We start from the raw sequence: 12819 nt of genomic DNA, 5'->3' as shown, positions 1-12819 counted from the left end.
TCACAGGGTGAGGAATTTCAATATTTCACCAACAAGAGTGGCTTAGCAGCGACACTACTGATCAAGCTGATTGGGTCCTAAAGGACATAGCTGTTAGAGTGGGTCTGCAGCAGGTAATGAGGGGAAAAACATAGAATCATAGAATCCCTACAGTGTGGAACAGGGCCTTCAGCCCAACAAGTCCACACCAACACTCAGAGCATCTCACCCAGACCCACTCACCTATAAACCCGCTTAATTGACACATCCCCGAACATTATGGGCAATTTAGCATAGCCAGTTCACCTAGCCTGCACATCTTTGGACTGTGAGAGGAAACTAAAGCACCCAGAGGAAACCCACAGGGAGAATGTCTGCGTGGAGTTTGCACAGTCACCTAAGGGTGGAATTGAACCCGGGATGCTGGCGCTGTGAGGCAGCAGTGCTTACCACTGAGCCACTGTGCCACCCCAACTATTTGACCCCTTGCTGCAGATCCATCTTTCTACTACAGTATAGCTAAGAGTGACCACCATACAGTCCTGTGGAGACAGTCTCACCTTCAAATTGAAAACACTCCATCGTATTGTGTGACACTATCACCGTGCTGAGTCAGACAAACTTTGAACTGATCTAGCAACTCAAGACTGGGCATTCATGAAGCACTGTGGGCTATTAATTGCAGAATTGTACTCCAGCATGATCTGCAACTTCATGGCTTAGCATATTCCTCCATTCAAACACTACCACCATCGAGCCAGGGAATTAACCCTGGTTCAGTGCAGATGTCGGAGTGCATGTCAGGAACAGCACCAGACCTACCTGAAAATAAAGTGTCAACCTGATGAACCCACCAAACAAGCCTACTGGCATTCCAAACACCATAAGCGGTAAATGCTAGGCAGAGCTAACTAATCACACAACCACCAGATTAGATCTAAGCTCTACAGTCATAGAATCCCCAAAGTGTGGAGGCAGGCTATTCAGCCTATTGAGTCCACACCTATTCCCTGAAAAACTTCCCATTCAGACCCAACCCCCTACTCTATTTCCCAATGGCTAATCCACCTAGCATGCACATCTTTGGACTGTGGGAGGAAACCCAAACAAGCACAGGGAGAATGAGCAAACTCCAAACAGACATTTGGCCAAGGGTGGGATTGAACCCAGGTCCCTGGCGCTGTGAGGCAACAATGTTAACCACTGAGCCACCATGCCACCCTGTCACATCCTGTTGTGAATCCCAGTGGACAATTAACAAGTCACTGAAGAAGGAGGCTCCACAAATATTCCCATTCTCAATGAGAGAAAAGCACAACTCATAAATGTCAAAGTTAAGGCTGAAGTATTCACAGCATCTTCAGCCAGAAATGCCAAGTGAATGATCGGCTCCTCCATTACAGATACCAGACTTCTGCCAATTCCATTCATTCTATGCGGTATCAAGAGGTTGGACGCACTGGATACTGTAAAGGATATGGGCCCTGACAACGTCCAGCAATTATACTGATGAACTGTGCTCCAAGCTTGCCAATCCCTAGTTTCTACTATCCCAGTACAGTTACAATACTTATATCTGTTGAACAGTGTGGAAAATTGCTCACGTATGTTCTGTATGCAAACAAAAAGCACAAATCCAATTCAGCCAATTATCTCCCTATCAGTCTACTTTCAATCATCAGTAAAGTGATAGAAGGGGTTATCAAAGCAGCACCTGCTCGACAATAACCTGCTCAATTTTGCCCAGTTTTGGTTCCTCCAGGGCCACTGAGCACCTTACCTCATTACAGCCCTAGTTCAGAACGAACAAAAGAGATGAATTTCACAGATGAGATGAGAGTAACAATCCTTGACATCAAAGCTGCATTCAACCAAGTGTGGCATCATGGAGCCCTAGCAAAACTGGAATCATTGGGTATCAAGGGACAAGACCTCTGCTGGTTGGAGTCATACTTGGCACATAGGAACATGATTGTGGTTGTTGGAGGAGAGTCATCTCAGCTCTAGGATATCTCTGTAGAAGTTCCTCAGGCCCATGCTTTGTTAATGACCTTCCCTCCATTATAAAGTCAGAAGTGGGGATGTTCGTCAATGATTGCACAATATTCATCACTGTTCATGACTCCTCACGTACTGAAGCAATCCATGTTCAAATACATCAAAATCTGGACAGTATCCAAGCTTGAGCTGATAAGTGGCAAGTTACGTTCACACCTCAAAAATGCCAGGCAATGACCATCTCCAATAAGAGACAATCTAACCACGACCCCTTGACATTCCATGGTATTACCAACATCTGAATCCCCCACTATTAACATCCTGGGAGTTCCCATTGACCATAAACTCAACTGGACATGTCACATAAACATAGCTGCGACAAGAGCAGGTCAGACACTAGGAATATTGTGGTGAGTACCTCAACTCCGGACTCCCCATTTGCTTGCATTGGTACTGCTCCAGCAACATTCAAGAAGGCCAACAGCATCCACGACAAGGCAGCCTACTCAATTGGCACCACATCCACAAGTATCCGCTCCCTCCACCACTAATGCTCAGTGACAGCAAAGTGTACTATCTGCAAGAAATTGCAGAATTGCACTGCAGAAATTCACCAAAGATCCTTAGACAGTACCTTCCAAACCCACTATCACTTCTGTCACAAGAACAAGGGCAGCAGATACACGTGAACACCACCACCTGTAAGCTCCTTTCCAAACTGTTCACTATGCTGACTTGAAAATATATCATCGTTCCTTAAATGTCGCTCAGTTCAAAAGCAGGGATTCCCTGTCTAAGGGCATTGATGATCAGCAGGTGATCCGCAGCAATTTAAGATGGCAGCTCACCACCACCTTCTCAAGGGCAACTGGGGGCCGGCAATAACAAGTCTGCCGTAGGGTCATACAGCACAGAAACTGACCTTTTGATCGAACCAGCCCATGCTGAAAGTAGTCCCAAACTAAACTAGTCCCACCTGCCTGCTCCTAGCCCATATCCCTCAAACCTTTCCTATTCATATATCCATCTAAATGTCTTTTAAACGTTGTAATTGTACCTGTATCCACTACTTCTTCAGAAAGTTTGCTCCACGTGCAAACCACCCTCTGTGTAAAACAAAAAAATTGCCTCCGATGTCCTTTTTAAATCTCTCTCCTCTCACCTTAAAAATGTGGCCCCTAGCCTTGAAGTTCTCCATCATAGGGAAAAGACAACTACCATCAACTTTATCTATACGTTTCATTATTTTATAACCTTCTTTCAGGTCACCGCTCAACCACCTATGCTCCAGTGAAAAAAGCTCCAGCCTGTTGACCAGCCAGCAATGCCCACGTTTCACCAGTGATTAAAAACATTCTAAATTTGTTGTCCCCATATTCCTTTGAATGTTTTGAATTACCTTAGTAAATCTTGACCAATATTAGAATCAAATCTGATATGGCACTGTGGGAATTTTGCAAACATGGGCTGATTGGATACAGTCAGTACTTTGCTTATTGTGAACAGCTGAAGAAATATGTTGTTTAACACTTTCCACCAATCTTTAGGAGGTAAGGCCTACATAGCTGGCATCACACTGCCACTGAAATTCATATACCACATTACTCATTGCGTGATAGGTAAATATCATTTTGTTTTGACAACAGCATCCTTTCTGTGGCAAGTGCCACTCACGTTGCTTAAGCGTAGTAGCGCAATGTAAAATATCTGTTGCTCAAACCTATGAGATACCTTATCTCAATCTGAGGTAAATTAGGTATTTTGTTGGAGGAAAAATGATTGCCTTTGGCCCATTCACGACTCTTGCACAAAATGCAATGAGAAATCAAGAATGGTTACAGCGCAGAAAAGAGGCCATTTAGACCATTGTGTCTGCATTGGCTGTTCAAATGAGTATCACTACCTAGTGCCAATGTCCTGCTTTATCCCCATACCCTAGCACTATATCTCTTTCCAACGCCATCCAATGCCCTCTTGAATGCTTCAGATGATCTGGTCAGTGTATTCATTATCCTGTAGCATAACTTTGTTGCACCCTACCTCAGCATCAAGCTTGCATATAGAACAAATTCTTTACACCTTAATTGTGAAGTTGCCTATAAAGAACAATCTGATAGTGAACGGAACTGTACGAATCATAATACGTCCCTATGATGGGCCAATAAGGTAAGTTTGTAATAGTGACAGCACTACTTTGATGTTCCTTGAGAATTATCCTCATGAGTGCAAGTCAAAACATTTGACAAACTTTTATCTTTTTCCAGCAAAATTTTAAGTTGATGTCACTGCCAAAATGGTTACTTCTTCATTCAGATTCAGAACGTAGATTCAAATAAGTGTTCTATTCGGTGAAGTTACAGACTGACCAGTAATCAAATGCCTTATTTACACTAGTGGAACATTATATTGTAGATTTTTTTTGCATTCCTCCAGTGATGTCTACTAAGCTTTCATGATTATACACTGCAATGTGGCCACAGAAAGTATGTTGCAATCTGAAACAATACTTGTACATGCTACAAGAAATTTCATGTTTAATAATCTTTTTAAAAATCTCAAAACTTAACTCTTCTGCTGAGGGAATAATACCTATTACCAGAATAGTATTTTTCAAGGTCCTTATCTTGGTTTAATACCATACAACAATATTATTTTGGACCCAATTTCATAATATTACTTTGTAAATTGTTAGCATTTGTTAAAACTGTCTAAACATTTATGATTTCAAACATTTCGGAAATATGTTTGTTAAAACTATCAAGTGTGTTGATAACCCATATTACTTCCTTTTGGTTAGTTTTGATGTGATTATGCTGATAATCTAAAAGATGTTGAATGATATTTATTTTCAGATTTACAGCTAGAGGGTATATTTAGTAAATGTATACTTAAATATACGGATTGTGTTATTCACGCTGCCACAATAAGAAACATCTGATACAATGCTGGTTATTTAAATATTAAAATGTTCCAAGAATCACTTTCCATTATCAAGATTTATGAAATTCCAGAGGATGCCAGATAATTCAAGTTCCCAAGTTGAGGTTGAAACTGTTTGTTGATGGAGAGGAATATTCAGTAATTGCACGTAAACTTATGCAAATAGAGGGTGCAAGTTTAAGAGAAACTCAAGGGACATTTTTCAGTGACAGCTAGCAAGCAGCATTTGCCATAATTAAGGATGGATTTGAATCAACTTGAAAAGGTGCTTTCATTTGAATTCCCCAACAGAAACTTCACAAAAAATGTTAAATTCCTCAGCAGAACAGTTATGCAGCTAAAAAGCTTTTGAATCCTTTGGGGACACCATCTGAATAATTTCATTCCTACAGAATGCCACTGTGCTGTCATACTTATTTTGTGATGTCCAACTTGACTGACTTAACCTCCAGAAAACAAACTTATAACGCTCTTTTTCCCGACAGATTTTACGAAGATACAGCAAGGATTGGCTTGAAAGGAAGCAGCCCCCATTTGGAGTTATCAGCAGTTGTGTGCTCCTTATGATCATATATTCAACATTTTGTGATACTTTCTCCAATCCAAAGATTAACCTAGATACCTTTAGTCTGATAATAATTGTTCTTTTAAGTAAGTAATGCTTGGTCAGACTTTTTACGATAATTTTTTGTTGCTGTCAAGTATATCACTGACAGCTGCTTCAGCACAAGATTCTGCACCAAGTCTGATGAAATCTGTGACTTAACTGGCAGTAATCCGATGCAATATTTTCAACACTTCTTTTTCCCCCTTGACTACTTTCTTAGAGTGCAAGTGCTAGCCATACAACCTGAAACTGCAGACAAAATGTTAAAAAAAGGTTAAATTTATTTTCATTATGCGTCACCAATCATTGGTAAGTTTCTTTCTTGTGTGCACATATAATTTATGAGCTAACTACAGGCAAGTAAACTGTAACAATCTTTACTACCAGGGAAGAAGAAAGTATGGATCTGGCTGACTTGTTTTGTTTCAATTACATACAAACAAAGAAAATGGGAACTGGTGTAGCCAAATGGCCCTTCAAGCCTGCTTCATCGTTTATTACAATCATGATTGATTATTCTACTCTGTACTCCCTTCTGCTTTTCTCCATACCCATGACTCCTTTAGCTAATTACTCTCTAAAAATCATTTAAGGTTTTGGCCTCCACCTTTTAGTGTCAGAGAATACCACAGGCTTACCATTCTCTGGCTGAAGATTTTTTTATCCTCCTCTCAGCCCTAATTGACCTACCCCATATCAATAATTTGTGACCTCATGATTCTGGACTGGACTCCATGGTCATTAGGAACATCCTTCCTGCTTTTACCCTGTCTGCTAGAATTTTTTTATAAGTTTCTATGAGACCCCCTCTCAATCTTCTAGATTCCAATGAATATTGTCCTAACCAATTCATACACTTCAGAGTCTCTTGTCCCATCCCAAGAAACAGTTTAATAACCTTTATTGCACTTCCTCCATGGCCAGAACATTCTTCCTCCAATTAGGAGAACAAAACTGCAAGCAATACACCACGTGTTCTCACCAAGACCCTGTAAAATTGAAGCACAACATTTTTTTAACCTGTACTGAAATCCTGTCACTGTGAGAGCCATATTCTTTGCCAAGTTCACTGCCTGCAACCCCCCCTTCCCAATTTGTCACCTTTGAGATAATAACCTTCCTGCCTATTTTTTTCTACTGAAGTGGATAACTTCACATTTGTCTAAATTATACTGCATCTACCAAGCATTTGTCTATTCATGGTTTTTTGAATTTCTCCCCTTCTTGGGAGAATGATCATTTATGTTGGGATAGTTCCACAAATTATTGCAGTCCTTCAGTTCCTCACCAAGTGACATATGTTCATGCAAATCATGTTGACAGTCTGCTTTTATTTCATATTATTATGAACTCATACTGGTAACCCAAAATATTTCACATATTCTTTGCATTCAGATTAATTAGAAACCATCAAGAAGTGTGTAGCCACGTAGATACAGTTCTCATAACAATCAGTGTTGATGTTATCTGTAATTCTGGTCACTGAATAGGCAGGAATAGATGACATTCTTTTTTTCTGTCCTGGTGTAGGGACTCTTAAATGTTTAGAGTCTTCTTTGAAATCAGCAAACAGCACATTCAGAGGATTCCAGCTGGAAATTATATACTCTAGAGGAAAAGTTTTTTGTTCTTTCAAATAGTCAATTTATTCTAACATATTTTTCTTTCAATGCTAGATTTCAGTTTTGTTTTAAGTAAACTTATGTTGTGAACAGCAGTTGCAGTCATCACACTACACCCAATCTGAAATTAATACCGCCATTACAACTCCCATTTTTCTTGAATATTTCATATATACAATTTCATACATATGTAATAATCTGTCATTAGTTAATCCAGCAATAACTTCTATCAGTTATTTCAAAAACTCCAAATTGCCTTTTAAGAAAAATAACTGAGACCTCAAGATAGCCAACATCCTGTTGAATGCCAGATACAGTTTCTTTCATTGAACTACACGAAGGGACTGGTTAATTTGCCACTCAACTCGTTTTATTGTTCTACGGTATTTAAAAATTATAGACATTTCAGAAAATATGAAATGGGACATTATAATTCTGTTTAATATCGGAACAAAGTACTCCGTTGCAGTAATAAAATTGCAAAGAGCAATGGATAGCTTGAAATATTAATATCACTGCATTTTATTCAACTGTCAAATATAAAGTTTCAAAATGTAACTATTAATAGCTTACTATACAGGAAATATTAAATTTAAGCTTTATTTAAGATGAATGTATCTTCATCTTAGTTGTTCAAGTCTGCTCCAATTACATTGCAAACTGCATGCATGTTGAAAATCTTCCTGTATTCTTGAGGTTTATTAAGTATGATTTTCATTTTTCTTTTTAGTATTTTGCCTTCAGCTGAGTTTCATGTTTCTAACTTTCATCATTTCTACAAGGTGAATAATTTTTCTGTATTAATACATTTGTATATTTTACCTGTATTTTCAAATGTAAGTTGGTTGTTACAATATATACCACCTGCAAATATTTACATGAAAATTTAGCCATAAGAATTAATTTAGACATTTATTCAACTGTTCTTTCTCTTTCAGAAAAAAATCAGGTTTCACAGCTGCAGACACAGTTGCCATCATTTTCTGTTCCACCCATAAATCACTGACTCTTGGTAAGTAAATTTCATTTAAGAAAATGCAATCTCAGCAATATAATCTGCTCTTAGGAGTGATTCCACTTACTGTACTTCAATTTGCTTCTAATGACCAGTTCAATCAGTGTAATTGTTATTAATTTTGCTAAAATATTGGAAGTAGACTGCAGTGGTGACTTTAAAATTAATATTTCCAGTATCAGCATAATTATTAATTTAACATTGGTGGGATGATATGAAGGATTAATGTTGCGCTCAAAATGCTTCAATTCTTAAAAATGGTCTGTCAAACATTACAGCTGAAGTATTTCAATGGAGGCATTTGGATTTGGGACTTCATTTCTATGAGAATGTTCTGAATCCTGTCAAATGCCAGAATTGCAGGTGTTTAAAAGATACTGACATGCAAATGCATCTATTTTAATGTTTCTTCATGAGCCGATAGTCTTAAGCAAAAAAAGCATTTAAACATTACAAAATCATTGACACAGTCAGGTGTAAAGCTAACTGCTAACAACCACGCCCCCTTTTCAAACTGCCTGTGTTTAGTTAGTCACAAATACAGGAGTTATGCATTTGATTTAACCCTGAATGTGTAGTCAGGAGTTCTCTTTTCAAAACATCGACTTAATTCAGAAATTCCTCCTGATGTCTTTTTCAGGCATGAGTAATAAAAACTTTTACCTAGAATGGAGCAGACAATGAGTTGGTTCACTGACTAGGCTATGTAATCCTGACAGCAGATGTTCAGCACCTTGAGGGCACTGTGCCCTTTGCAAACCAATATTTTGATTGTTCAATGTCTAATTTATGAATATACTGTGTCTTGCCTCATGAGCCTTTTCAGTTCCCGGGCTCTCTCATTCAACAGGAATTGGGTTCTTGTTTACACCTACTTTATGTAGGTATGCATTGTTTTAGGGCAATTGTCATAAATGCAAGATAATTTAGCGAGTTTTGAGAAGATTTGTAGCTCAGGTTGAGGTTCTGGATGTGAGTTTGCTCGCTGAGTTGGAAGGTTCGTTTTCAGACTTTTTGTCACCATTCTAGGTAACATCATCAGTGAGCCTCCGACGAAGCGCTGGTGTTATGTCCCGCTTTCTATTTATCTGGTTAGGTTTCCTTGGGTTGGTGATGTCATTTCCTGTTCTTTTTCTCAGGGGATGGTAGATTGGCTCCAAATCAATGTGTTTGTTGATGGAGTTCCGGTTGGAATGCCATGCTTCTAGGAATTCTCGTGCATGTCTCTGTTTGGCTTGTCCTAGGATGGATGTGTTGTCCCAATCAAAGTGGTGTCCTTCCTTATCTGTATGTAAGGATACGAGTGATAGTGGGTCATGTCGTTTTGTGGCTAGTTGATGTTCATGTATCCTGGTGGCTAGCTTTCTGCCTGTTTGTCCAATGTAGTGTTTGTCACAGTTCTTGCAAGGTATTTTGTAGATGACGTTCGTTTTATTTGTTGTCTGTATAGGGTCTTTTTAAGACAACAACTATACAGACAACAAATAAAACGATGTCATCTACAAAATACCTTGCAAGAACTGTGACAAACACTACATTGGACAAACTGGCAGATGACGTTCGTTTTATTTGTTGTCTGTATAGGGTCTTTTTAAGACAACAACTATACAGACAACAAATAAAACGATGTCATCTACAAAATACCTTGCAAGAACTGTGACAAACACTACATTGGACAAACTGGCAGAAAGCTAGCCACCAGGATACATGAACATCAACTAGCCACAAAACGACATGACCCACTATCACTCGTATCCTTACATACAGATAAGGAAGGACACCACTTTGATTGGGACAACACATCCATCCTAGGACAAGCCAAACAGAGACATGCACGAGAATTCCTAGAAGCATGGCATTCCAACCGGAACTCCATCAACAAACACATTGATTTGGAGCCAATCTACCATCCCCTGAGAAAAAGAACAGGAAATGACATCACCAACCCAAGGAAACCTAACCAGATAAATAGAAAGCGGGACATAACACCAGCACTTCGTCGGAGGCTCACTGATGATGTTACCTAGAATGGTGACGAAACGTCTGAAAACGAACCTTCCAGCTCAGCGAGCAAACTCACATCCAGCAAGATAATTTACAACAGATGACATGATATCACTAACTCTATCTTTCAGTGATGCCCATACTTCTGGCAGAATGTCAAACGGGCCAAGAAATCTGAAGTCCTGACATAAGAAGATCCTTCCCTGCATTTCTCAGTTGCCTGCACAGATTGTGTTTTTCTCTGCACAGATTGTATTTTTCTCTTGTCGTTGAAATGGAGAAACCTTGAGGGGCTTTGAACTTCTGTTGGTCCATAAAAAGAACGTGGAAAAGATGGATAGGTGGAATTTTATATTGAATGATGTTTTCCGACTGTGCTAAGATAAGAACAGTTGTTTTATCAATATCCCAAATTTCCTTGGAACAATAGAAGATAGAGACAATAGCTGGCAGAATATTGTAGGTGAAAGAAGGGCAACAAAATAAATATTATATACTATACTATATACTAAACTAATATACTATAAATACCTTCTCCCTGTAAAAATACTGCAAATATTTGAAATTAGTTATTTTAACATAACTTACCTAGTTATTGCAAATTCAGTACAGTGCCAAAAAAACCATGCTTGTTCTGGCAGTTTGTACTGCTATGTTCCATTACACATTGTATGTTTCATGTCTAGGGCCAGGATTTACTGAAAGGCATAAGGTGTCTGAATGATGCATGCTCTCACGGATGTGCGAATTGCCAACAATATATAGTCCTGAATTGGAAATTGCCTCTCATTGTTGGCTTACGAGTATAGTCCACCACTGGAGCTGTGAAATCAGCAGCTTATTTAAATTCCTTGTGTTCTTCATAAGGTTCCTATATTCATGCATTAATTGCATTTTGACTCAATGCAAAGTCTAGAAATTAACAGCGGTGTGATCTCAGCGATTATTAATATTGACAAAGTCAAATCCCAGATTGAAACCTAGTTTGATAGACCCTAAATTTGCTTTGTTTTACCTGTGGAGGTCAATGACTGAACACGTTCAAAAGAGTCTACAAGTGTACTTTTAACACACGAAATAAAATACTTTATAAACAAGAAGGAAAATTATTTACATGGCAAAAGATTTGGTATTATCTCCATACCAAGATGTTTGCTTTGGCTGGCATAACTGCAACTGGTTTTCTTTCACCAAATTTATAGAACATAGAACATAGAACATAGAACAGTACAGCACAGAACAGGCCCTTCAGCCCACAATGTTGTGCCGACCATTGATCCTCATGGATGCACCCTCAAATTTCTGTGACCATATGCATGTCCAGCAGTCTCTTAAATGACCCCAATGACCTTGCTTCCACAACTGCTGCTGGCAACGCATTCCATGCTCTCACAACTCTCTGCGTAAAGAACCTGCCTCTGACATCCCCTCTATACTTTCCACCAACCAGCTTAAAACTATGACCCCTCGTGCTAGCCATTTCTGCCCTGGGAAATAGTCTCTGGCTATCGACTCTATCTATGCCTCTCATTATCTTGTATACCTCAATTAGGTCCCCTCTCCTCCTCCTTTTCTCCAATGAAAAGAGACCGAGCTCAGTCAACCTCTCTTCATAAGATAAGCCCTCCAGTCCAGGCAGCATCCTGGTAAACCTCCTCTGAACCCTCTCCAAAGCATCCACATCTTTCCTATAATAGGGCGCCCAGAACTGGACGCAGTATTCCAAGTGCGGTCTAACCAAAGTTTTATAGAGCTGCAACAAGATCTCACGACTCTTAAACTCAATCCCCCTGTTAATGAAAGCCAAAACACCATATGCTTTCTTAACAACCCTGTCCACTTGGGTGGCCATTTTAAGGGATCTATGTATCTGCACACCAAGATCCCTCTGTTCCTCCACGCTGCCAAGAATCCTATCCTTAATCCTGTACTCAGCTTTCAAATTCGACCTTCCAAAATGCATCACCTCGCATTTATCCAGGTTGAACTCCATCTGCCACCTCTCAGCCCATCTCTGCATCCTGTCAATGTCTTTCATCTTTGACTAATATCTCTTCCTGTGGCACCTGAAACAAATTTCAAATTAAACTCACTTAATAGTAATTAATGTTATTTCTATTAATAATATTAAAATTATAATGGAGAAAAACATCCATGGCTAAGAAAGGAAGTCTCCTCCGCACTGACTCTAGTGCTATCACATCCCTCCTAAAATGTGGATTCCAGAATTGTGCACACTACTTTAGCTGTGGCCTATCCAATATTTTGTACAAATCTAACCTAACCTTCTTGCTGTTAAACTCTATACCTCACCTTAATAAAGACAAGTATACCATATGAATTCTTAGCCACTTCATCCACCTGCCCTGTGATATCTTGAGGGGCTGGTGCACCAAGGTCTCTCTGATCGTCGGTACTTCCTAAGGTCCTACAATCCATCATGTACTCCCTCCTGGATTGAATTCTACTTGCAACCCATTTCCTCAGCCTGTCTATGTTCTCATGTAGTCTGAGGCTATCTTCCTCACTATTTACCATTCTACGAATTTTTGTATTGTATGCAGACTTACTGATCAAATCTTCACATTCAAGTCTAAATCATGTCTATAAACCACAAATAGCAAGACCCCCAATGCTGACTCCTGTGGGACCCC

At 39.3% G+C, this 12819-nt stretch overlaps 1 protein-coding gene across 8 annotated transcripts in view; it reads left to right on the top strand.

Moving 5' to 3' along the window:
* slc10a7 (solute carrier family 10 member 7) overlaps window positions 1–12819 on the top strand; it is a 262492-nt gene that overhangs the window by 206129 nt on the left and 43544 nt on the right. For 5 of the 8 annotated variants that reach the window (XR_009445664.1, XM_048530666.2, XM_048530658.2 and 2 more), the window contains 3 exons: window positions 5403–5568; window positions 7877–7928; window positions 8085–8158. Coding sequence is in view for 5 of the 8 variants with exons in the window: in XM_048530666.2 (XP_048386623.1) it covers window positions 5403–5568; window positions 7877–7928; window positions 8085–8158 (292 nt within the window). In the remaining 3 variants the exon portion in view is untranslated. Of the gene's footprint in view, window positions 1–5402; window positions 5569–7876; window positions 7929–8084; window positions 8159–10296; window positions 10636–12819 lie in introns of those variants that run through there. The other 3 variants (XR_009445663.1, XR_009445662.1, XM_059645181.1) reach the window with 2 other exon arrangements.

This window comes from Stegostoma tigrinum, chromosome 1, assembly GCF_030684315.1.
Source record: "Stegostoma tigrinum isolate sSteTig4 chromosome 1, sSteTig4.hap1, whole genome shotgun sequence".
Taxonomy (NCBI): Eukaryota; Metazoa; Chordata; class Chondrichthyes; order Orectolobiformes; family Stegostomatidae; genus Stegostoma; species Stegostoma tigrinum.
This window is presented reverse-complemented; position numbering and strand designations above follow the sequence as displayed.